Source organism: Phragmites australis, chromosome 14, assembly GCF_958298935.1.
Source record: "Phragmites australis chromosome 14, lpPhrAust1.1, whole genome shotgun sequence".
Taxonomy (NCBI): domain Eukaryota; kingdom Viridiplantae; phylum Streptophyta; class Magnoliopsida; order Poales; family Poaceae; genus Phragmites; species Phragmites australis.
The window spans coordinates 28,417,794-28,438,952 of record NC_084934.1 but is presented as its reverse complement, the minus strand read 5'-3'; the positions used below and the strand labels follow the sequence as shown (position 1 = coordinate 28,438,952).

General features: G+C 46.1%; 3 protein-coding genes and 1 pseudogene across 4 annotated transcripts; 3 read left to right on the top strand and 1 right to left on the bottom strand.

Annotated features, from left to right (window-relative positions):
• The first annotated feature begins 1,958 nt into the window (after positions 1–1,958).
• LOC133890401 (probable carboxylesterase 18) lies at positions 1,959–4,335 on the top strand (annotated as a pseudogene).
• Positions 4,336–5,470: 1,135 nt separating this feature from the next.
• Positions 5,471–9,175, top strand: LOC133891430 (gamma carbonic anhydrase 2, mitochondrial-like). Its single transcript, XM_062332144.1, has 5 exons — positions 5,471–5,747; positions 6,587–6,730; positions 7,733–7,858; positions 7,958–8,109; positions 8,677–9,175. The coding sequence occupies exons 1-5, from the start codon at positions 5,633–5,635 to the stop codon at positions 8,959–8,961; spliced, it is 822 nt and encodes a 273-aa protein (XP_062188128.1). The 5' UTR covers positions 5,471–5,632; the 3' UTR covers positions 8,962–9,175.
• Positions 9,176–12,009: 2,834 nt separating this feature from the next.
• LOC133891300 (uncharacterized) lies at positions 12,010–12,803 on the top strand. The gene has a single exon (XM_062332014.1). The coding sequence runs from the start codon at positions 12,195–12,197 to the stop codon at positions 12,627–12,629; it is 435 nt and encodes a 144-aa protein (XP_062187998.1). The 5' UTR covers positions 12,010–12,194; the 3' UTR covers positions 12,630–12,803.
• Positions 12,804–12,989: 186 nt separating this feature from the next.
• On the bottom strand, positions 12,990–18,279 carry LOC133889952 (stomatal closure-related actin-binding protein 1-like). Of its 2 annotated transcripts, none has more exons than XM_062330378.1 (13): positions 17,880–18,279; positions 16,479–16,785; positions 16,095–16,223; positions 15,822–15,914; positions 15,426–15,566; positions 14,849–14,917; positions 14,628–14,711; positions 14,294–14,474; positions 14,095–14,211; positions 13,948–14,006; positions 13,696–13,830; positions 13,394–13,543; positions 12,990–13,282 (listed from the first exon to the last, which is right to left on the bottom strand). In XM_062330378.1, the coding sequence occupies exons 2-13, from the start codon at positions 16,764–16,766 to the stop codon at positions 13,244–13,246; spliced, it is 1,485 nt and encodes a 494-aa protein (XP_062186362.1). In that variant the 5' UTR covers positions 16,767–16,785; positions 17,880–18,279; the 3' UTR covers positions 12,990–13,243. The 2 variants fall into 2 exon arrangements, with proteins under 2 accessions (XP_062186362.1, XP_062186363.1); XM_062330379.1 differs by lacking the exon at positions 17,880–18,279 and adding an exon at positions 16,941–17,136.
• Between the last annotated feature and the right edge of the window lie 2,880 nt (positions 18,280–21,159).

Sequence of the window (21,159 nt, the reverse complement as noted above, 5' to 3'; positions counted from 1 at the left end):
ACCAAATATAATCCACATGCAAACATAATAAATAAAAGTAAGACATTAAAAAATACTTGTTCTTCTCGCCGACCATCTTGCTTAACGGCTTGATGGGAGAAGAACCCTGCAATATAATGCTTATTTTACTGGTGGTCGTGGCAAGTCACGGAGGCATGATTAAATTTAAGGTATGATGGAGTCAATAGTATAAACAATAAAATATGATGTAAAATAAAAGTAGTTTATATAATAATAAAATTAGTGACTCTAAATAGAATCACTAAACACAATCCACATGCAAACATAATAAATGAAAGTAAGGCATTAATAAATACATCACTAAACGAAGATTACACATCAACAGATTATCAATTTACCGAACATATTAACTTGTCAAATACAAAAATGACCTACCAAACATAGCACAAAGACCATAGATAAATTAGTATTTAGTAGTGTTATGTTTCGGATAGAAAATATATAATATGCAAGTGAAGACAAAAGATATATCCATAATGAAGTTTTAATTGTGTCCAGGAGACCTAGGCAATGATATTCACCTAACTTTCTTTTAAAACTCTTTCTTAAGTTTACCAATATCAAGTCCTTTAAATATCCCTCGTTCGATGTAACATACCATCAAATCATTAAACCAAGCATCAAACATTTATTGCGCAACTCGATATTGTAACTCGTAAGGCATCAAGAGTCAAAGCCCGCAAGAGCTGGCAAAATCTAGATATGGCAAGTGCCATATCTCGCCATAATGGTGCCTTTATCACAGCCCTTGGCCCATGCCAGAGGCCAACCGCGCCATATGGTAGTACCCGGTAGCGCAAGACCCCCACCCTTTCCCAAGCGGCGCACCCCAACTAGCAGTTGCTCTGTGTGTAGGGGGGGGGGAGGCAGCCTTGAGCCAAATAGTTATGGGCCTGTTTGAGATCGTGTGGATTAATAATGGCCAATTACCGAGGCATGGGAGCTTGTGGCCTGTCGAGCCCCAATTGCAACAACCCAACTTTGCAAGACTGTACATCGTCGGTCTCCTCCTTGGTTCATGATCTTGTTGCATCTCCCCTCGCTCGACATTATGGTCAGGAAAGACAAACCCTAGCGATGGCGACACCATGCCCACACCGCATAGGCGCCTAGCCGCTCAGCGGCCCCAATCTAGTGCCCTGGCGCCTGACGAATGGTCGAGGCTGACCAGCTCCCAATCTCAAATATTGGTTACGCTGCCGATGCATGTGCCTTCCATGGAGGTAAAGAGAGAGAGAGAGAGAGAGAGGGAGAAAAGGTCGGCTCTGCTACAAGGTGTGGCGGCGTGATGGTGACAACTGGAGTGGCAACAAAAGTCAGTGTGCCAAGCGCTGTTGATGGGCACAACCACGCACCAACGAGTCCAGTGGCAGGAATGGGTGTGGTTTAGTGATTGGCACGGGCATGGTACATCAGCGGGCGCTGACATCGGCTCCCACCTAAAATTTTGGGTGCGGTCCGCCACTTGCCCATGTTGTTGATAACTTTTCCAGGATTAACCGATCATCAGGTCAAAAGGAGTATTAAGCCTACAATTTTCTGCTTTGTTGCATTATATTATGCCCACGCAGAGCACATGGTCGTCGTTGCCTAGCTTGTCATGCACAACAGACAAGGAGTACTAGTGTCTCAAAATCCTCCATCAGCATGCCGATTGCAACGGCCTACAAGTTCTAGCAAATGCACCTCAGAGATCATCCAGACAACATCCGAAACAGGTTTTATAGTGGAGGATTTGCAGACAATGGAGGCAAATATCGATTTTTTTTGCCGGTTGCGGTCGTCAAGATTCACTCGGCAAGAGGATCCTGGATGCACTAGGGCAACACCTTCAACGCCATGGCGTGACCCTCTTCCTCCATCTCGTGACCATTGGTGACATAGTCATGAAACATGCTAGGACTGGGAGGGGAAGAAGATTGGCACCTCTGACGCTCATGGCAAGGAGGGAGTTGGCTGCTGGTCAGCAGTCACCGATCCTGGGATTGGCAGACCGGCGCGATCAGGAGCTTCAAATTTCAAATAAGGCGAAGGTGGCGGATCTAAGCTCTGCGATCCTGATAAGCAATGGGCCGAGGCAGGCCTGGCAAGTTTGTTAGCATGGATTGGATGGCCTAAACATGTATGTGGGGTGGCATCGGCTAACCCTAGTTCATCGGCGTTCTAACAAACGAGTTCATCCTCTCAAAAAAGAAAAAAGAAGAAGAAAAAAAGAGTTCAATGCTAGTAGGCCTACTAGTTCGTTCCATCTATTTGCTCTGTATGTACATACCATTGGGAACACGTAAGTCGAAGATGCAGGATAACGTATGGCGCGGGACGAGCTCGATGCGATGTCAATCGTTAGCAGGAAGAGGTACCTTATCCAATCCGCTAGCATGGGCTTCGGCATATCTGATCCGCTAACGTGTTAGAGCCAGGGGGCTCCAGCCCCCTATTGCTTCGCAACCCATGGAAAATCCGTGAGCTCTCTCGATAATTTTTTATCACGGATGATGAAGAAGGAAGAAGAAAAAAAAGAAAAAAAAAGAAAAAGAAGAGGAAGAGGAAGAGAAGAAGAAGAGAGAGGCGAATGAGCCCTTAATTGACTCGTGTGCATCTGTCACTGTATTGAGTGTGAGCAGGGGAAGTAGCGCACACCCGTTAAACAGAAGTTTCGGCCTCTGAATCGGTTTCCCAACACTATAAATAACATATCATATGACTCGTTGAGATGTCACGTGACCATATGTATGACTAAGACTTCAGAACCACCAAATCTAGCGCTGCATTCCATTGCAATGACACGCACATGTCTCATCTGTGTTCTGCAAGCCTCCGAGCAACTCGCATCTATGTTTGACCTTGAGACTTTCCATCATCATAGAAGCCAGCAAGAAGAAGCAGGATATGGCAGCTCGCGCGACACCGGCGCTGCTGTGGACGGTGCGGCTCCAGATCTTCGTCCTCGCCACCGCCACTGACGTCGCGCAGCGACGCGACGACACGGTCAACCGCTTCGTCTTCTCGCTCACCCGCTAGACAGAAGTTTCGGCCCCTGAGTCGGTTTTCCAACACTATAAATAATTTAACATGTCATGTGACTTGTTGAGATGTCACTTGACCATATACTGTTATAATGCACACGGAAGCACGTATGACAAAGACTTCAGAACCACCGGATCTAGCGTTGCATTCCATTGCAATGACAGGCACACGCCTCCTCGGTGTTCTGCAAGCATCCGAGCAACTCGCATCTATGTTCAACCTTGAGACCTTCCATCATCGTCGAAGCCAGCAAGAAGAAGCAGGATATGGCAGCTCGCGCGACGCCGGCGCTGCCGTGGACGGTGCGGCTCCAGATCTTCGTCCTCGCCGCCGCCACTGACGTCGCGCAGCGCCGCGACGGCACGGTCAACCGCTTCGTCTTCTCGCTCGCGGACCGCCATGCCCCGGCCACGGCGCTCCCGGACAAGTTCGGCGTCCGCTCAGCCGACGTCACCGTGGACACGTCGCGCGGCCTCTGGGCGCGCATCTTCACGCAGTCGAAGGCTGATGCCCCGCTCCCCGTGGTGGTCTACCACCACAGCAGCGGCTTCGCACTGTTCTCTGCTGCTTCGGCCCCGTTCGACGCCATGTGCCTCCGGTTCTGCCGCGAGCTCGGCGCCGTTGTCGTGTACGTCAGCTACCGCCTCGCCCCCGAGCACCGCTACCCCGCCGCCTACGACGATTGCGTGGACGTGCTCCGCTACCTCGGCATCACGGGCCTTCCCGACCTCGCGGTCCCGGTCGACCTCTCCCGCTGCTTCCTCGCCGGGGACAGCGCCGGAGGCAACATCGCGCACCACGTGGCGCAGCGCTGCACGGCCACTAGTCCACTACCTCCTTCCCGCCGCCCTCTAACCCCATTCGCCTCGCCGGCATCATCCTGCTGCAGGCGTTCTTCGGGGGCGAGGAGCGGACGGAGGCTGAGCTGAGACTGGAGAGCGTGGCGCCGGGCGTGAACATGAGGCGCTGCGACTGGTCGCGGAGGGAGTTCTTGCCGGAGGGCGCCGACCAGAACCACCCGGCCACGCACGTTATGGCGAAGCGGGCCCAGAGCCCGAGCTGCCGGAGAGGTTCCCCCGGGCGATGGTGGTGATCGGCGGGCTCGACCCGATGCAGGACTGGCAGCGGCGGTACGCTGGTATGCTGCGGCGGAAAGGGAAGGCGGTGCAAGTCCTAGAGTTCCCGGAGGCCATCCACGGGTTCTACGGGCTCGCCGACGCCGGCAAGGTCCTGAAGGACATCAAGGCGTTCATCGATGAGAGCAACGCGTCCGACTCGGCTGCTTGATCGATCACCGGTTGGAAATCGTGCCCACGTCGTGAATAATGTACTTGCATATATGTAGTCGTAAGATGGCGATTACGTAATTCTTTCTGTAAACGTGTTTGCTTATAAAAAATCTTGCTGTGAAACCACTCAAGCTAGTGTCTTTGATCTAAACGCGACGTTCGTCGAAGAACACACACCTACAGCATGGAGATCATGTAAAACATCTAAAATATCACGTACCACTCGTGATGTAATGAACCGTTCTTGGTCGTGCATCGATGTTTCCTCTCAGTATTTCAGTTCAGTAATTTTTTCTTTTTGACAAGTTCAGTTCAGTACTTTCTTTTTCTTTTTTAACAGAATAGTTATTCCACTAAACCAAATATGCCGTTAAATTGCTAGCAACCAAAACCTGAATACAGTTTAGCAGACTGACTAACACGAGTTCAGCTTTCACAGGATACATTGCCTAGCGCTGCTAGAGCGATACTAGTAGAAGAAGAACCTAACTCAGTATGTTTAAAAAAGAGGCGAAGCAAAATCAAGGCAAGATGATATGGTCCCCTTCTTATTGCACAAAAGATCTTACCATTTTCCTAGGAACTGGGGCTATATTTTTTAAATTTTCATTCAAGAGTTTCTAATTATTTTCACTCCTTTTTTTGAGACCTCAAAATATAAAATGGACAAATTCCTTCTCTTAAGAACACACATAAGAAAAAGGATAATGATATCCCTCTCATTAACTACTTTATTTTTATTTATGAATTTTATAGTAATAAAAATCCATATCCTACCGAGATAGAATTTCGAACTTGCTATCATCTTGCCTAATAGACAACGCCACCCTATTACATTTTCGAGAATTATACTGAACACGCGGACTAATAAAATACAGACGCAACAAACTAACTTCAGCTAGAGGCCTCCAGCCGATGATGGATCAATAGCTGTTGAAAGCACGCATGTTTCAAGTGTAGGTAAGTATGCCTGCGTGTGGGTTTTTTGTTTTTTATACTATTCCTGGGCCGTAAAGTTATTTTAGGAGACTATGGGCCGTCAAGTAGGCCCTATGGGCCGGATGGGCTCACATTACGGCCCAAGATCTTGGCCCAGATCCATTGACCTCCTCGCCTCCTCTCTCCTACAGTTCCCACGGCCTCGGCCGCAGCCATTGCCTTCTGGCTCTTCTCTCTCTTCCCCGCCACACCTCACAGCATTAAGCCCCACCCGCGCGCGCGGCGGCCGGCGGCGAGCCCCACCAACCCAGGCACGCGGAGGGGGAAGCAAGCGTGCAGCAGCAGGGGGAGAACCCATGGGGACCCTCGGGCGCGCGATCTTCACGGTGGGCAAGTGGATCCGCGGCACGGGGCAGGCCATGGACCGCCTGGGATCCACCATCCAGGGGGGCCTCCGCGTCGAGGAGCAGAGTAAGCACCCGCATCTATCCTCCCCGTCTCTCCTCCGCTGCCGCCTCCTCCTCCAGCCAGCCTGCGCTTGTTTCCTCCGAATGATGGGATCGGGTCTTCTTCTAATCATTTCGATTTTCGCGGTGTCAATCCTATCCCGTCCCTCAGCTCGTCGTTTAGGAGCTGTTAGTATCGGATCAGGCTGATTAAGTGGCGTCCGCATTCGTTAGTATGCTCACAACTTTGGGATTGTTATTAAAGAGAGAGAATGAAATTGGAACAGAATTCCTAAAAAATGGAACAGTAGTGGATGGCGGTAATGTGATTTGAAAGCTGAAATGAGCTTGGCTTTTAGGCTCCACTGTAATTATTTTTTTCCTTCCAATAGCTCGTGTTTGCTTCCACTGTCGTCACTTATTTGTGAATGATCTCTTTGTGAACTGTAGTATTGCAATAAGTACTTTTTTGTGTACGAAAGTAGTGGTAAATCATGCATAACAAGGATCGGTTACCACAATCATACTGTCTTCTGTTAATATGTCATACTGGCATTTTTGTATCAACTGATTATGTCTCTAATTTCTATTCCTCAGCATCATATTAGTGTCATTTACTCTTCGAGTTATATGCAGTGCTGTTGTTGGTGGCTGATTAATTGGTACTATGCTGCAATTAGTAAATGACAAGGAATTTGCATGATTTGGACACTGAGGAATGTGTGTTTATGAGTTTTTCGGTGCTGTGCACTTAACTCCATGCATCATTTTGGAGTAGTTTATGCCTTTATGGTTTCTTTGATATGAAAAAACATTAATCACTGATTGGTGTGTTACGAATATCATTTCATATGCTGTTTTCAGTTTCAAGGCATCGTACGATCATGAACATTTTTGAGAAAGAGCCAAGGATCCATAGAGATGTGTTTGTTGCTCCCAGTGCAGCAGTCATTGGTGATGTTGAAATTGGACATGGATCGTCAATCTGGTATGGCTCCATTTTGAGAGGTAAACCCTTGGACAGTATCCATCATGATGCATGTTCTATTGAGTAACCATGGTCATGAACTTCGTCTTCTCTTTTCTCATTTGACGTGCAACTCCTATTCAAAGGGAGCGTTGAGAATGGTCATTGCTAAGTAGTTTCAGTTCACAGCGTATGTTTGTTGTATGTAATTTCAACTTTCAGTTGACAAAATAATGCAAAACTGGTATGGTCATGAACCCAGAGCTTTGCAGTAGATTACTATGTTGTGGACAGTAGATCCAACCTACCAATGAAAATGAGCAGTGAGAGGTCAGTAGATTCAATCTACCAATGAAAATGAACAGTGTTAGGTCAGTAGATCCAACCCACCAATGAAAATGAGTAATGAGAAACATTTAGTCTACTACAAGAGTAATTATGTCTGTGTCTACAGTGGCACACTAGTATACAGGTCTTTTGAGTATGGTGATACCCCAGGCCCTAGGCAAAGCAATCGTTAGACAGCTCAAAGGCAAACTCGGTCTGGTGAACTGCTTTTAGATTGTCTAATAAATAAATGGACTCAGAAACAATCATTTGGTTCATCATCGTATCCATCAAATTTAGTGATAGTTTTGAGTTCAAACTTTGACCCTATCGCATCACCACAGTCCATTACCACCACAGTCCATTACCGAATAGTTGATAGTCCATGCCAGAGAAGGCTTTTGAAGTATTCTAGTTTTTCACTTTGGCTGGTGGGTCTAGACATAACTGCCATATGTCCAAGGCCAAATTGTAGTGATTGGCTGTTTAAAATGTTGGGAAAGAGTATACCCTACCTGTTTCCTCACACTAAGTTAAGGTCTATGCAATCTCAAAAGTTATAACTTGCAATGACGTGTGCATAAAGTTTCACATACTGGTTTTTGGATTGACGTCAGTAACTTTGTTGTAGAATTAAGTTTGTTACTTGTTAAGAGACATCTAGCACCAGGTTATTGTGTAAGTTGATTGTGATAAAATTTTGTTCTCATCTTCAGGTGATGTCAACAGCATTCATATTGGATCTGGAACAAATATACAAGACAATTCCCTTGTACATGTTTCAAAAGCTAACATTAGCGGGAAGGTCCTCCCAACCATAATTGGAAGCAACGTTACAGTAGGTCAGTAAATCACTTTTAAGCCTATTGCAGCTAAATTCTGAGGTTCATTTTGTGTAGATGACTGACTAAATTATACAACTTTCCAAACTAAACTTACAGGTCATAGTGCTGTTTTACATGCATGCACCATTGAGGATGAAGCTTTTGTTGGTATGGGTGCCACTCTGCTTGATGGAGTGGTAGTTGAAAAGCACAGCATGGTTGGCGCAGGATCTCTTGTTAAGCAGAATACAAGGATTCCTTCTGGAGAGGTTATTTTCTTATGTTCTCACTAAGCTAGTTATCCACCTGATATACGGGCAGTATGCATTCAGTTGCTACCGTTTCGTTATTAAACAGTATTATCCAATAGCCATTATACAACTAACATGGAACCCTCAACTGACGTGTTTGGAAGATTAGTCATCTGGATGCTCCTGCTCTGAAAAGAATAATATGACCAAATGTTTCTGGGATAGAGCCGCAGAGCACATGTTTTTTGCAAAGAACAATTACAGTTAGAAACTTAGAATGCCTTACTTTACATTATTGTTTTATTAGTCTATGTAGTTATTAGGATCTTTACTGTTGGAGAACTACCTAGAGATTCTGGCGGCATGCTTATACTGATCTCCATATTTAGGTTCCATAGACCGAAGTATATAATTTTTAAACCAGTGCATGTCTTGTTATGTTTCAAATTTGGGAGCTTATATTCTCGATTAATAATTAAACCATTGCATGCTTGTTGCAAAACTCAGATATATTCAACTTTACATTTTTAAAAGAATCCTGTTTTATGTGAATCACTGAAGTATACAACTTCATGACATGATTAGGTCTGGGTTGGTAATCCTGCCAAGTTCCTAAGAAAGCTTACAGAAGAGGAGGTCACATTCATCGCCCAATCAGCAACCAACTATATCAACTTAGCTCAGGTCCACGCAGCTGAGAATGCCAAGAGCTTCGATGAGATTGAGCTTGAGAAGAGGCTGAGGAAGAAGTATGCGCACAAAGACGAGGAGTACGATTCAATGCTTGGGGTGGTCCGCGAGATCCCGCCGGAGCTCATCCTTCCTGACAACATCCTCCCACACAATGCTCAGAAGGCCGTCGCTCGCTGAACGTTTTCTCAAGCCCCTCTTGGGATGTCTGGTGTTGTTGCCTGTTGACTTGGAACATTTTGACACGAGTTTGGATCTAAATTCTCTGTTTTTCCAGCCCAATAAGATTGGGTCGAGCGTTGTTTTAGGATCGACCATACACACCACCTTTATTTTAAATTGCAATGAAGAGAGATGAAATATTTTAAATAGCAATGAAGAGATATTGGGTCGAGCGGGCGATTTTTTTTCCCCCTCGAAAGCATACGCAAAAGGTGAGATCGAAGGGGGTAAATGCACAGTGAGATGATTAGTAAACAAAAGCAAAATCCGTCACAGTTCGGTGCAGCTTAGAAAGTATGTAAGCAGATCTCAGGTGCCTGAAAGCGTCGTTCTGTTCAGTCGACGTAGCTTAGCTGTTGGATTAGAATTGGATGCGCGGGATTATTTCTTTTCCTTCAGCCCAAGGTATATTGTCTTCTCCACCGCGTCGAGGGACCTTGCTCCCTTGTGCCACCACCTCCTCCTGTCTTAAGTGGTGTCCTGTCATGGGATTTACGCCCATCGCCCACTGCCGTGCTAACCTCACCGTTTTTATCGTCTTTGTTGCCAACCCCATCCACTGCCCGCATTGCCACACCACCACTCACCGTTGGTCTGGCCGCCTCCCTAAGCATTTCTTTGAACCCAGCACCGGTGAACCCACCCCAAACCCTAACCACCTCTCCTAACCTCGTCATCGCATATTCTTCTTCAACTTGTGTTCACACCGTTGATTGAATGTCTTGCGATTTTCAAGCGCCTAATCATTAGGAAGTTTATAAAAGAAAAGGGAGAAGTAAAGTGGTTTTTTATTTTTCCTACTAACACATGCGAATGCAATACGGATAAGGGGAGAGGAAAACCAGAATGGAAGAGAACACGGTGGGGATAGATAAATAAAAGCAACTTCATGGAAACATCTTGATCCCCAAATCTCCCAACCCTGAAACCCTAACTCCATTGAACCAGGCATCGACTAAAGCCTTCACCAATTTTAGGCAATTGAAAATTATGAGGTTTGAGTTTTTATATATTAAGTTAATATGTACGGAAACACCTATAACGACAAGCAATGGTATGTGTCGATAAGGAACTTAAACTAGTTCAGATGGTTGAGGGTGTGAATATATGGCTAGACTATCTAAGTTTGAGTTCTCTTAGACACGAATTTGAGTGCTTATTTTTTAAAAATGGTCGATGGTGACATCGATGAAGTGGACCCCTGAGATGTCGGGGCGGGGCCTGGTGGCGACGTGCAGGTCGTCGAGGGAGAAGAGGAGGCATCGGACACTGCCATCCAGGCGGTGCGTGGTCGCGAGGGCAGCCAGCTGGGCGCGCACCATCCACAGTAGGGACGGCGTCCAGCACGCTGCCAGAGCCAACCATTTCTTACTCTACTTGCTTGGGAGTATGCACCATCAGTGTTAAACTAAGTGTGCATGGATAGTGACAACGAGGTGCAAACTCTGTCGTTGCTAAGGTGACATACCCGCCTTATATCCATGTATTTATTGATTCTCTCGCTTACCTTATGATTTTTTCACTTTCCTCTCCGATATAAATCCCAATGCAAATAAATGGTTCTCATAATCCGCATGCACAGTGAAATTTTTCCCTTCTGTGTGCGCCTGATGCGTCCTATAAGGAGGTTTACAATACCAATACTGCAATAGTTTAGGACAACTGGGCACCTAGATGTCTGACAAAGCCAGTTTTCTTCCCATTTTCTTTTGGTTCCGATTTGTTATACATATGTGCAGGGTGAAAATTCTGTGGTGATGACTGCAAAATTTTGGTTGTCGAAACCGTAAGATACGTTCTTAACAAAGCAAAAGGGCTTACTTTTACTAAAGTGGACTTTTTATGAAGAAAAACTTTACTGGAGTGATTACAGAACGCTTACTGAAACCTGCATTACTTGGAGATTACAACAACGATTATGCTATACGAAGGACAAACTAGACACACCAGTGGTTATCGATGACTAACTGACGCATATAAAAACAACAATATGGGCAGCTTCTGTTTCACATTCCAAGCTCAAACGCTGTTGCATCAAAAGAGTCAAGGGAGAGAGAAATCTTAACTTCAAGGGAGTCGTCCTTGTTCTTGCGAATGGAAGCCGGCTTATTAGACTGAGTGAGCCTGGTCAAGTGGTGTGGTCCTCTTGGGCTAGCTCCTGGAGAGGGCGGCAGAATTGACCTGTGAACTCGGTCGCGCCGTCAGTACGTACCCGTATGAATCTGATGCCGGCGCTTATGTTTCTTTGTCCGGCATCGCGGTGTGGGTAGCGACTGGCGAGTGGCAAGGGCCAAGAAAGAAGGAGCGCCGCCGAGCGCGGCGTGGCACCGTGAATGGTGCCGTGAAGTGGCGAGCGAAGCAGCGCACGGTACGGTTGACTCGGTCGTGCCAGGCTGCGGGGACCCGTAGGCTTCGCTTCTCCGTCAGCCGCACGCAAAGTTTGTGGAAAACAAGTTTTATAGGATCATGTTTAGAATTTTTTTTTTACATATTATCTATGTCATCATTTCATAATCTAATAAATGAGCTGAAGAGAAAAAAGAGTGAAGTAGCTTCTCCGTTAGCCGAGCGTGACGCTGCACCGTGAAGTGGCTTCTCCATCAGCCGCAGGCCGAGTTAGCGGGAAGTAAATTTTATATGATTCTATCCAGAAAGATTCTTGTAAGATTTTATTTATATCATCATCTTATAATCTAATAACTGGGTTAGAGAGGAGAGAGAGTATAAACACGTGTCACATAAAAGGTAATTTTTTTTTTAAATTGAATCCTATAAAATTTATTTTTCAATTTAGATGGCTCAATTTTTCCGCCCGGCATCGACCGTTACAAGTCTGACTCTGGATGGGTCCGTTGTGTCTGCGGAGTCCAACGAGATCGCCCGAGACGTCAGAGCATGACCATGCTCGGTCTAACTGGGCAGCCTACACAACAGTGAGATCTCTATATGCTCTCTCTCTCTCTCTCTCTCTCTGAATGACGAGTTTTGCGTTCTAAGAAATTCTGCACTGGAAGACGAGAACGCGATATGAGGGAGGCACTTACTTGTGCGTCTCTATAAGCCCACGTCTAGCTCCTCGTCACTTGGTACTTGCATTGCACAGCATCCTTATCTCACTACACATCACCTAGCTCCAAACTGCCTAGCTCTCCGGAACTCTCTTCTCCCACAAAGCACAAACCTCACCTGCAATGGCGTCCCAAGCCATCGAGAGCCACCGTGCCGGCGCCGACGTCGTCCGTGGGGATGCGGCAGCGTGCAAGAAGGCAGCGGTCGAGTTGCTCGGCGACATCGGCCTCCCCAAGGGCCTCTTCCCTCTGGACGACATGCAGGAGTTCGGCTACAACCGTGAGGCCGGGTTCATGTGGCTCGTCCAAGGGAAGAAGAAGGTGGAGCACACGTTCAAGAAGATCAAGCAGGCGGTGTCGTACGCCGGTGAGGTGACGGCGTTCGTGGAGAAAGGCAAGCTGAAGAAAATCGCGGGGGTGAAGACCAAGGAGCTCATGCTGTGGCTCAGCGTCGTGGAAGTGTACGTCGACGAGTCGGCTCCTGGGAAGGTCACCTTCAAGACTGGCACTGGACTGTCCGATAGTTTTGATGCAACTGCGTTTGACCTTGGCATGTGAGATGGAAGCTGCCCGTACTGCCTTTTTTAATACTCCGGTGAACACATGTTTCAAGTTTTGAGTAAAGTTCTCTGATCATTTGTTTCGCAATCTAAGTAAACATTTGAAATCATCATGTTCCATGCATCAACATTTGGAGCTTATAGGAACTGAGCCTGCCTATCTCGGTTAAGAGTATGAATATACGTCTAAACCACCAAGTTCGAGTTCTCTTAATGTGAATTTAAAGTGTTTATTTTCAAAAAATGTCTGTGTGCATCTTGGACGTTAAGATGAGCGTTAGCATGCGCGACTTTTCGCCTGGTAGAACGAAAAGGTTCATGGTTCAAAAAAAGAAACGAAAAGGCGCTTACACGGTCGAACACAGAAACAGACTAACACAGGCGCGTCAGATATTCAGATTCATCTTGGTGGCAGCAAACTAGCAGTTCAGGAACAGGACCAAATCATTACAATGCTCAGATCAGATAAGGCATCTAACTATAAACTAGAATGAATCGATGCAAATGCTGGGCACTGATTACACTACTCAGATCAGAAAAGGCATCTAACTACTGCTGTGCACAGAGATGCACATCCCGGTAAGTGTCAGGGTTGGCTGCAGGCGCGGTTCGTTACCACGGAGATTTGTCCCCTGGACCAGCAAGGATAATCTGCATTCAGACAACAAAGGTTGATTGCCATAATATGGTGGTCGAGAATCTGACAGGCCAAGTCTTCAACTCATAACATGACAAGGTGCAGCCATTCTTAAGCTGACTTACGTTGCAGTCGATAGCAAATCTCCGGGCGAGCATGAGCGCTGAGTTGCGTTCTCTAGTAGTTTCAAAGGCCAGCACAAAGCTGAGGTCCTTCCTGGGTTGCCAAAAGATCGCGTACGGGGCAGCATCTCCACTGCCTCTAACACCGCACAACTGAAATTGATAGTAGTAAGTACAAATTAGGTTTTACTGTGGGCAACGATGCAGAAGTTGACACCAGTTTCGGTGAGTGTGATGGAACCAAGCTTCTCTGCAAACTACCATGATACCATCTTACAGCGCTGAAAGTGTTGCTACATGGATACCTGCATCGATGAGGAGTAGAACTCCTTTGCAACGACTGTCTTTCCTTTAGCAAGTCTCATCCGAAGTCTCCCGATGCAAAGAACATGGAGAGAATCTGAAGGCTGAGCGATTCCATTCACTTGAAGAACAACGACCTACCATAAGGGACAAAACGGCAAGGAAAAATTTGATTACTTGGCACTTGTACCTTCTTTGAACCGAGCTTGAGTAGCGATAAAAAAAATGAATGGATAAAGAAAGCTTAATCATACATTGCACTCAGTTTCAGGATTCCTTACAAGAGCCTCTACATAATCTACCAATCCTGCAGCTGCTCCACTAAAGTAATGTTAGCCATGTCATAAAATCAAAAATGTTGAAAGCAGATGAATGTTAGATAATCAATCAGAAGAACAAACCAGGATCTACAGGTCCAGCAGTCTTTGCGATTGAGACTTTACCACAGAATTTGATCTCAGCTTGGATATACCGCCCAACATCATGCGGTTCTGGAGCATATACTGGCTTTGTGGCACCTAAAAGGATTAGTAGCAACAAGCATCAAAAATATATTATAACTAGAAAAAAGATTATTTCGTAGGAAGAAAATAGTTCAACCTGAAATGATTTCTTTCTTGCTTCCTTTAGGTTGTATGCGAAACCACTGGATTGAACTATTTGAAAAACACACAGATGCATTGTTTCGAACAACTATGCGCAACATTGAGCCTAAGCTTTCAAGACCCTCCAACTCATATGAGGGCATATCATTTTCCCCAAATCTCCGATGCAGCTCCAACTGATAATATAACAATAAAAGCATAACTGGAAATCAGTTAACACCACTATGTAAAATTTGAAAAGTAAAATGACAATTGCGGAACTTAACAAGTTTGACAAGCAACACAGAATAGCACAAGCAATTTGAATTAAATGAATTTGAAGCGCATACCTCTTTCAAAAGGTGGACAGAAGTTGAGGAATTCTCGGCAAGTTGATCACGTAGTACCTGGATCTCGTTTTCAATATCCATTGCCTAGACAGGTATTCAAACACTTTAAATATATTTCATATACTATAAAACCCATATATGATCAAGTAGACATGCCAAGTATGGAAAATAGAAGGTGCAATTTCAATTGTAGCAGGATACAGTAAGCATATTAATTCTACCTTGCTTGGGCAATGCAGCATTCTCACTCTTCGTGCTTCTTGAACTTTATCCTTAAGTTCATCCACATCCTAGAAAGATTGTGAACAGGAAATGGTTATCATATATGCATAGTTCAGCTGGAAACATTTTCCCCCCATAAACAGCTGGAGACTGAATGGACTACAAATTAGAAATTAAATCACCCTTAACATGTATGAGTGTTGACTGAGATCGGAGTTTAAGTCTAAAAAACTTCTGCTAAGATAAACAGAAAAAAAAATTAAAGTGTCACGATGATGAAATATGCCTGGGTATATGATTTATGGTAAACACAAAAGGAAAAGAATAATTAAGTGATCAATACTGAATGTTAACATCTGAGTTATGTCAATACTTAGTAGCAAATTTAAGTTGCCAGAACAGGATACATATCTACAGATAGTTAAGCAGAAATGTCTACTAAGAAAAAGGTTGGACTAGCGGAGGACGAATTAGGCATGGGCACAAATAACTAAATAAGGGGAGGTGGTTTAATCCATGTATTCCAAAAGTAGAAATGAAGTGAAGACAATACTTCTGTTATTAGATATCACTAACCTGCTTCTCAGTTCTTAGAGAAATATTTTCCTGCTCTTTAAGTGCTAATTGAACTCTTTGTGCAGCAGCTCTAGCACTTTCTATCTCCAACCGAGCATTAGCTCTTTCTTCCTCAACAAGTTTCTTGGCATCTTCAGAAGCCTATGATAGAAAAACGAGCAGTGTATGAAAGAGTGGACAATTTGCGATATCAAATGGATAGGGTTTGAGTGTGCTTCTATATAGGAAAATGATTATCTGAAAACTAAGTGGCATTTAATTATTATACATTACAAACAGTCAACACTGAATGGACCATGATACTAAAATAACTTCTCACAGGTAATTGGGATCTGAATGATCACATCTCATGCCGGTGCTAAATGTTGCCTACCAAACTAGCAATTTTCGACTCACCAGTTTCAGTGAGGCCGCTATTTTTGTGACCTCTACTTTTTGCTGAAGCAACTCATCTTCCCTTTTGGACAGCTGGACTGCTAAAATATCCACCTGTGCAAAGTACAAAACTATTGAAGTGTCTGACAAAAAGGGATCATTTTAGCATATGGCTAGAAATTTATTTGAAGAAGGAACATAGGAAGTTAGACAATTTCAAAAAAGTAAATACACATTGAGGAACAAAGAAATCTATGGCAAGAATCTAAATATGATTTAAACGACAAAACCAACCATAGACAGAGACTCCTCAATTTCATCCTTATTTTTGCCTGCTACTCGACCTCTCAGCGACTCCAATACACTTTTTAGATTCTTCAGAAGGATGTCTCGCTCCAATAAAGCGGTATGTCTCCATTTAACCTGCGAGTTAAAAGAAATTAAAATGGGATATAAAACAGTTGTAAATTTTCTATCCAGCTTATATTTGTAATTTATAATTACTGCTTCTACACTAATCGAGGGGGGAAATTAATGGAATCTTTTAAAAGATGCTTATGTAGTAAACATATTAAACATGAAAACCCAGGCTACGTAAACAACTCAAAATATAGACAGCTCCACTAATTGAACCAATTATCAAATAAATGCCAAGGAGTAAACAGCTTGAGTCCAAACCTCATTAGACAACAAGGTGGCTGTATTAAAACCCTTTTCGAATTTCATGGCGAGCTCACGGACTGAAAGGCGCTGACGCCTATCAAGCAGATCTTCTGTCTCCTTGGCAACAACCTCCTTGAGAGATGGCATTTCTGGACCATCCGCCAATTTGATAACAATCCCGTTCGAACCATTCTTGTAGGTAGGGAATTTATTTCTGATAATGTTTGCTGGACACAGTGGACCTGACCAGAGGACCTCACTCTGCTTCTTTCGTCCAAAATCAACAGTCGAAGCTCGAGTCATCTATAAGAAACCCTGAAACCTGATTCCACAAAAACGAGCATTAGTGCATCGAAGTAGTAATTGGCCACAATAAATCTATCATTAGTGGAATGGCTCCAAAATGACACCCGAATAAAAATTACAAAGTGGAACCTGAGAAAAACATAAAAGCAGAGAGAGCTGGAAGAGCAATACAATGTGCAAACATATAGCTGGACGCTTGTGCTAGTACCAACCCATATGTGATGCAATCATGCAAGTGTAAAGAATCGCATAAACCAGAGATATTGCCCACTAAACAGTAATACAAATCTGCACTAGAAGCAACTGAGTTCAGGAGAACCAAATAATTTTCACATCAGTGTCTTGAATTCCACTCCAAAGGGCAGTTAGATGGCTCGAGTGCAAACTTGTCCGTGAAATAAATGAAAAGGACTTCTCTGTACGATGTAGGAGTACAATTGAGTGGCCATTGGGGAACATAGGGTTAGTTAACCAAAAAAAGGAGTAAAGGACTAATAAAATGATTGAAAGCGAAAGTTTAGCATCCAGGAGTAGTTCTTGTACTGGTAGCACTCTTGAAGCGGCTAAAATGAGTAAGCAATTGCAAACAGACATCTGTTAGGCTCTAAAAATAACTTAGCACCATTTACAATGGAAAAAAAAAATCAAATTTCAAGGGAGACGAAGATGCTGTTGGAACACATTAACCTTTCTTGTAACAAATAAATAAACTAAAAAAAAATCTAGCTAATTTAAAATCCGCTGTTAATTTACTGCCGACACCTAGCTATTCCATTCACAGTTTCATACGGATTTCTACACGGCACCTGTGAGGAAACCAAAACTGAAGTACAGCCGTATCACTTCACCGTTCGGACAAAAAAAAAATCATTCTAAGCTGGATTGCTAACCACCCAACGACTCCACGGAAATGCGAGCGCAATGCAACTCGTCACATGCTAGCAGCGGCGGAGGGCAACGACGGCAAACAAACAGCAGCGAAGGGGGCGGATTTGAGAGAAAGAAAGTTTGGGATTTGATTGCGCGCAGCATGGAAATGGAAGACCAGAACAAATACCAACTCTTCGAGCAAAAATGGGAATCCATCAGAGCAAGCTAGTGCTTCCTTACCAACGCGAGAAGAAACCAGTCCAAAGTCCGGATGGATCTGCACGTCCTGCACCAGCAGAGCGGAGGAGAAAGCAGAGGCCAGCAGGGGTGAACTTGGAATGAGAAGGCGGGAGCAGGTCTGGGGATAACGAAAGGAGGAGGAGGAAGAAGAAGCCGGGAGCTGAAGATCCGGAGCAGGAGGCGACGGACGGAGCGGGCAAGCAGGCAGGTCAGTCAGCAGGCGCGAGTGCGATCCGGACCGAACGGGACAGAGCACAGGACAGGGCAGGATGCCGGCCGACGGCGGACGCCACGGGCCCCGAGATTCGCTCCGCGGTGCGGCCCCCCTCCGTCGGATCTCGATCGGACGGAGTGGGGTGGTTCGGGGAGCGCTGCGGAGGAATTCTGGGTTCCCGTTGATGGCGGGCGCCAGCGCGGCGAGGACCCGACGATAGCGATTGCCATGGTTCCGTTTGGACTTCTTTTTAAGAGTTTGAAGCCGTTGGGCCTTCCGTTTGAACTTTTTTTTATGTAATTTTTTTTACAGTATCAAAGGAACCCTATACAGATTGCTGGTGCCCAATTTTGATCTTGGAGGCAGAACCATGTCTCATCCAAAACAACATGTAATTATAACCAGATAGAGTAGCACTCTAATGTTTACATTATCCCTGTACACCTTTTAAGAAGCAACGACTATCCCTATACATCATGCGTTGCATAACACACAAACTTTTACGTGCCTCCAATACAGAGCTTGAATATCTTTTATTCCATATCTTAGAAAAAATATGCCTCCAAGTCCAATCGATCGCTACGGTGTCTATCAACTTAGTCATAAGTGCAACAACCATGTTACCCGAGTTGAATAATTTGAGAACAGTCCATGATAGGGATGGTAGTTTCTGCTTACTTATGAATAAATATCATAATAAAGTCAGAATTATTCTTTCTTTATTATTCGCAAGCACGTTTGTAGGTGTAAATTGCTACCCGATATGTATACTAGATCGAATATAGGTAAAACTTAGAGCATCTTCAAAAAATTCTCTAAAACTCACCTCTATATCCTCATACAGAGAGCATTTTTAGTAATATTTTTTCTCTAAATTTTCTTCATCTTCAACAGACTTTGGATACCTGTCGGAGGATGAACTCCTCAAGCGGGGGTCCTGAGGGACTCCTTTTGAGATTCGGTCGGGGGATGATTCTGAATCTACCTCATACGTGAAATTAATGCGAGTATATGGGAGATGCAGGCGGGACGGATGATTGGATGCTAGTGTGAATAAATGCTCGAGGGGTTTTAGACAGGTTCGGGCCGCACGGAGCGTAATACCCTACTCCTGTGTGTATGCTATTATTGCTATGAGAATGCTTTTCTGTGGATCTCTTGTGTTAGAAGGTTTTCTGTCTAAATCTAGAGCTTCGGTCTTGGAGAACCTCTGCTCGGCTTCGAGCTTCGTGTGTCCTGTCTTCGTTAGCTTGTCTGAGTCTGTTGAACTTCTTCAACTTTCACCTTGTTTTTTTGCTTGTTTTTCTCCGGGGTGTCCACCCCCTTCTTATACCGTCGGGGAGGCTTGTCATGCCCAGAAAGAAGGGCACGAGTCCCTATGAGCCATAAATGGAAAGCAACCATCATGGGCTGCAGCTCGGCGTTACAAGGGTTGAAAAGTGTGTCCCCAGCCGATCTTGTCGCCCATTACGCGCGGCTGTAGCCGTTTGCAGGAGGGGGGCCCACCGGGCAGCCGCCGAACCACCCCGCATGCCCGCTCGGTTAGAGCGGGCCTGACACAGCAGGGGGGCAAGCGATAAGCCTCGAGCCCAGCGACGATATCTCCAAGCCACGTCGAATGACGCGTGATAGGACCCGTCGCAATAAATGTCCCCACGCCTCCCTGTCAGGCTGTGGCAGGGACTGACAGCAAGCGTGGGGGGAGTGGTTGGAAGTGATAGGCCACGCTCCCTCTTAAATGCAGCATCGGGCTTCTCACCAATTGACACCTCACCGCTGAGCCCTTGTGGGGTCCACCGACAAGGGGCTTCTCAGGTCCTCGGGGAACTCTGGGTGCTCGAGGACTATTGTTCATAGCCACGAGCGCCCTCTCCCTGATATGTCTCTTCTCGGTCCTCGGACAACTCGGGTACTCGGGGACCACTGTTCATAGCCCCGAGCGCCCTCTCCCGGAACTGTGTCTTCTCGGATCCTCGAAGAACTCGGGTACTCGGGGACCACTGTTCATAGCCCTGAGCGCCCTTTCCTGGAACTGTCTCTTCTCGGATCCTCAGGGAACTCGAGTACTCGGGGACCACTGTTCATGGCCCCGAGCGCTCTCTCCCGGAACTGTCTTCTCAGGACCTTGGGGAGATAGTCCCCGAGGAAAAGCGTCACGTGACATTCTGCTGTTCTGGCTTCGGGACTCGGGGACGCCTGGTTCCCATGTCATCGACAATACCCTATTCGTCATCCACACGCGTACGGCAGCGAACAACATGCAACAGAAAAAGACTTCCAACATCGGCTGGCAGCAACACAACAAGGTGTCTGTCGGTGACATGGGAACCGGGGGTCCCTGAGTCCCGAGGCCAGAACAGGAGAGTGCCACATAGCGCCCTCCCTCGGGGATTATCTCCCCGATGTCCAAAAAGATCAAGTTCCGGGAGAGGGTGCTCGGGGCCATGAATAGTGATCCCCGAGTACCCAAGTGCCCCGACGACAAGAAAAGGCAAGTTCCGGAAGAGAGTGCTCGGGGCCGAGAACAGTGGCCCCCGAGCACTCGGTCCCCCGAGCACCTGAACAGTCAGTTCCGGGAGAGAGTGCTCGAGACCGTGAACAGTGATCCCCGAGCACTCGGTTCCCCGAGGACCAAGAGAGGGCATATCTGGGAGAGAGTGCTCGGGGCTGCGAGCAGTAGCCTCCGAGCACTCACAGTTCCTCGAGGGCTTGAGAAGTCCTTCGCCGGTGGTCCCCGCAAAGGCTCAGCGGTGAGGTGTTAACTGGTGAGAGGCCCGATGCTGTATTTAAGAGGGCGCATGGCCTGTCACTTCCAACTACTCCCCCCACGCCTACTGTCAGTCCCTGCCACGGACTGGCAGGAAGGCGTGGGGACATTTAATGCACAGGTCCCATCGCGCGTCATCTGGCGCGCCTCGGGATAACGTCGCAGAGCTCGAGGCACCCCGCCTGCCGCCCTGCTGTGTCAGGCTTGCTCTGACCGGGCGGGCACACCGGGCTGCTCGGTGGCTACCCGGTGGGCCCTCCCCGCGGCGCCCGTTGAAAAGCGGCATGATGGCGAATAAG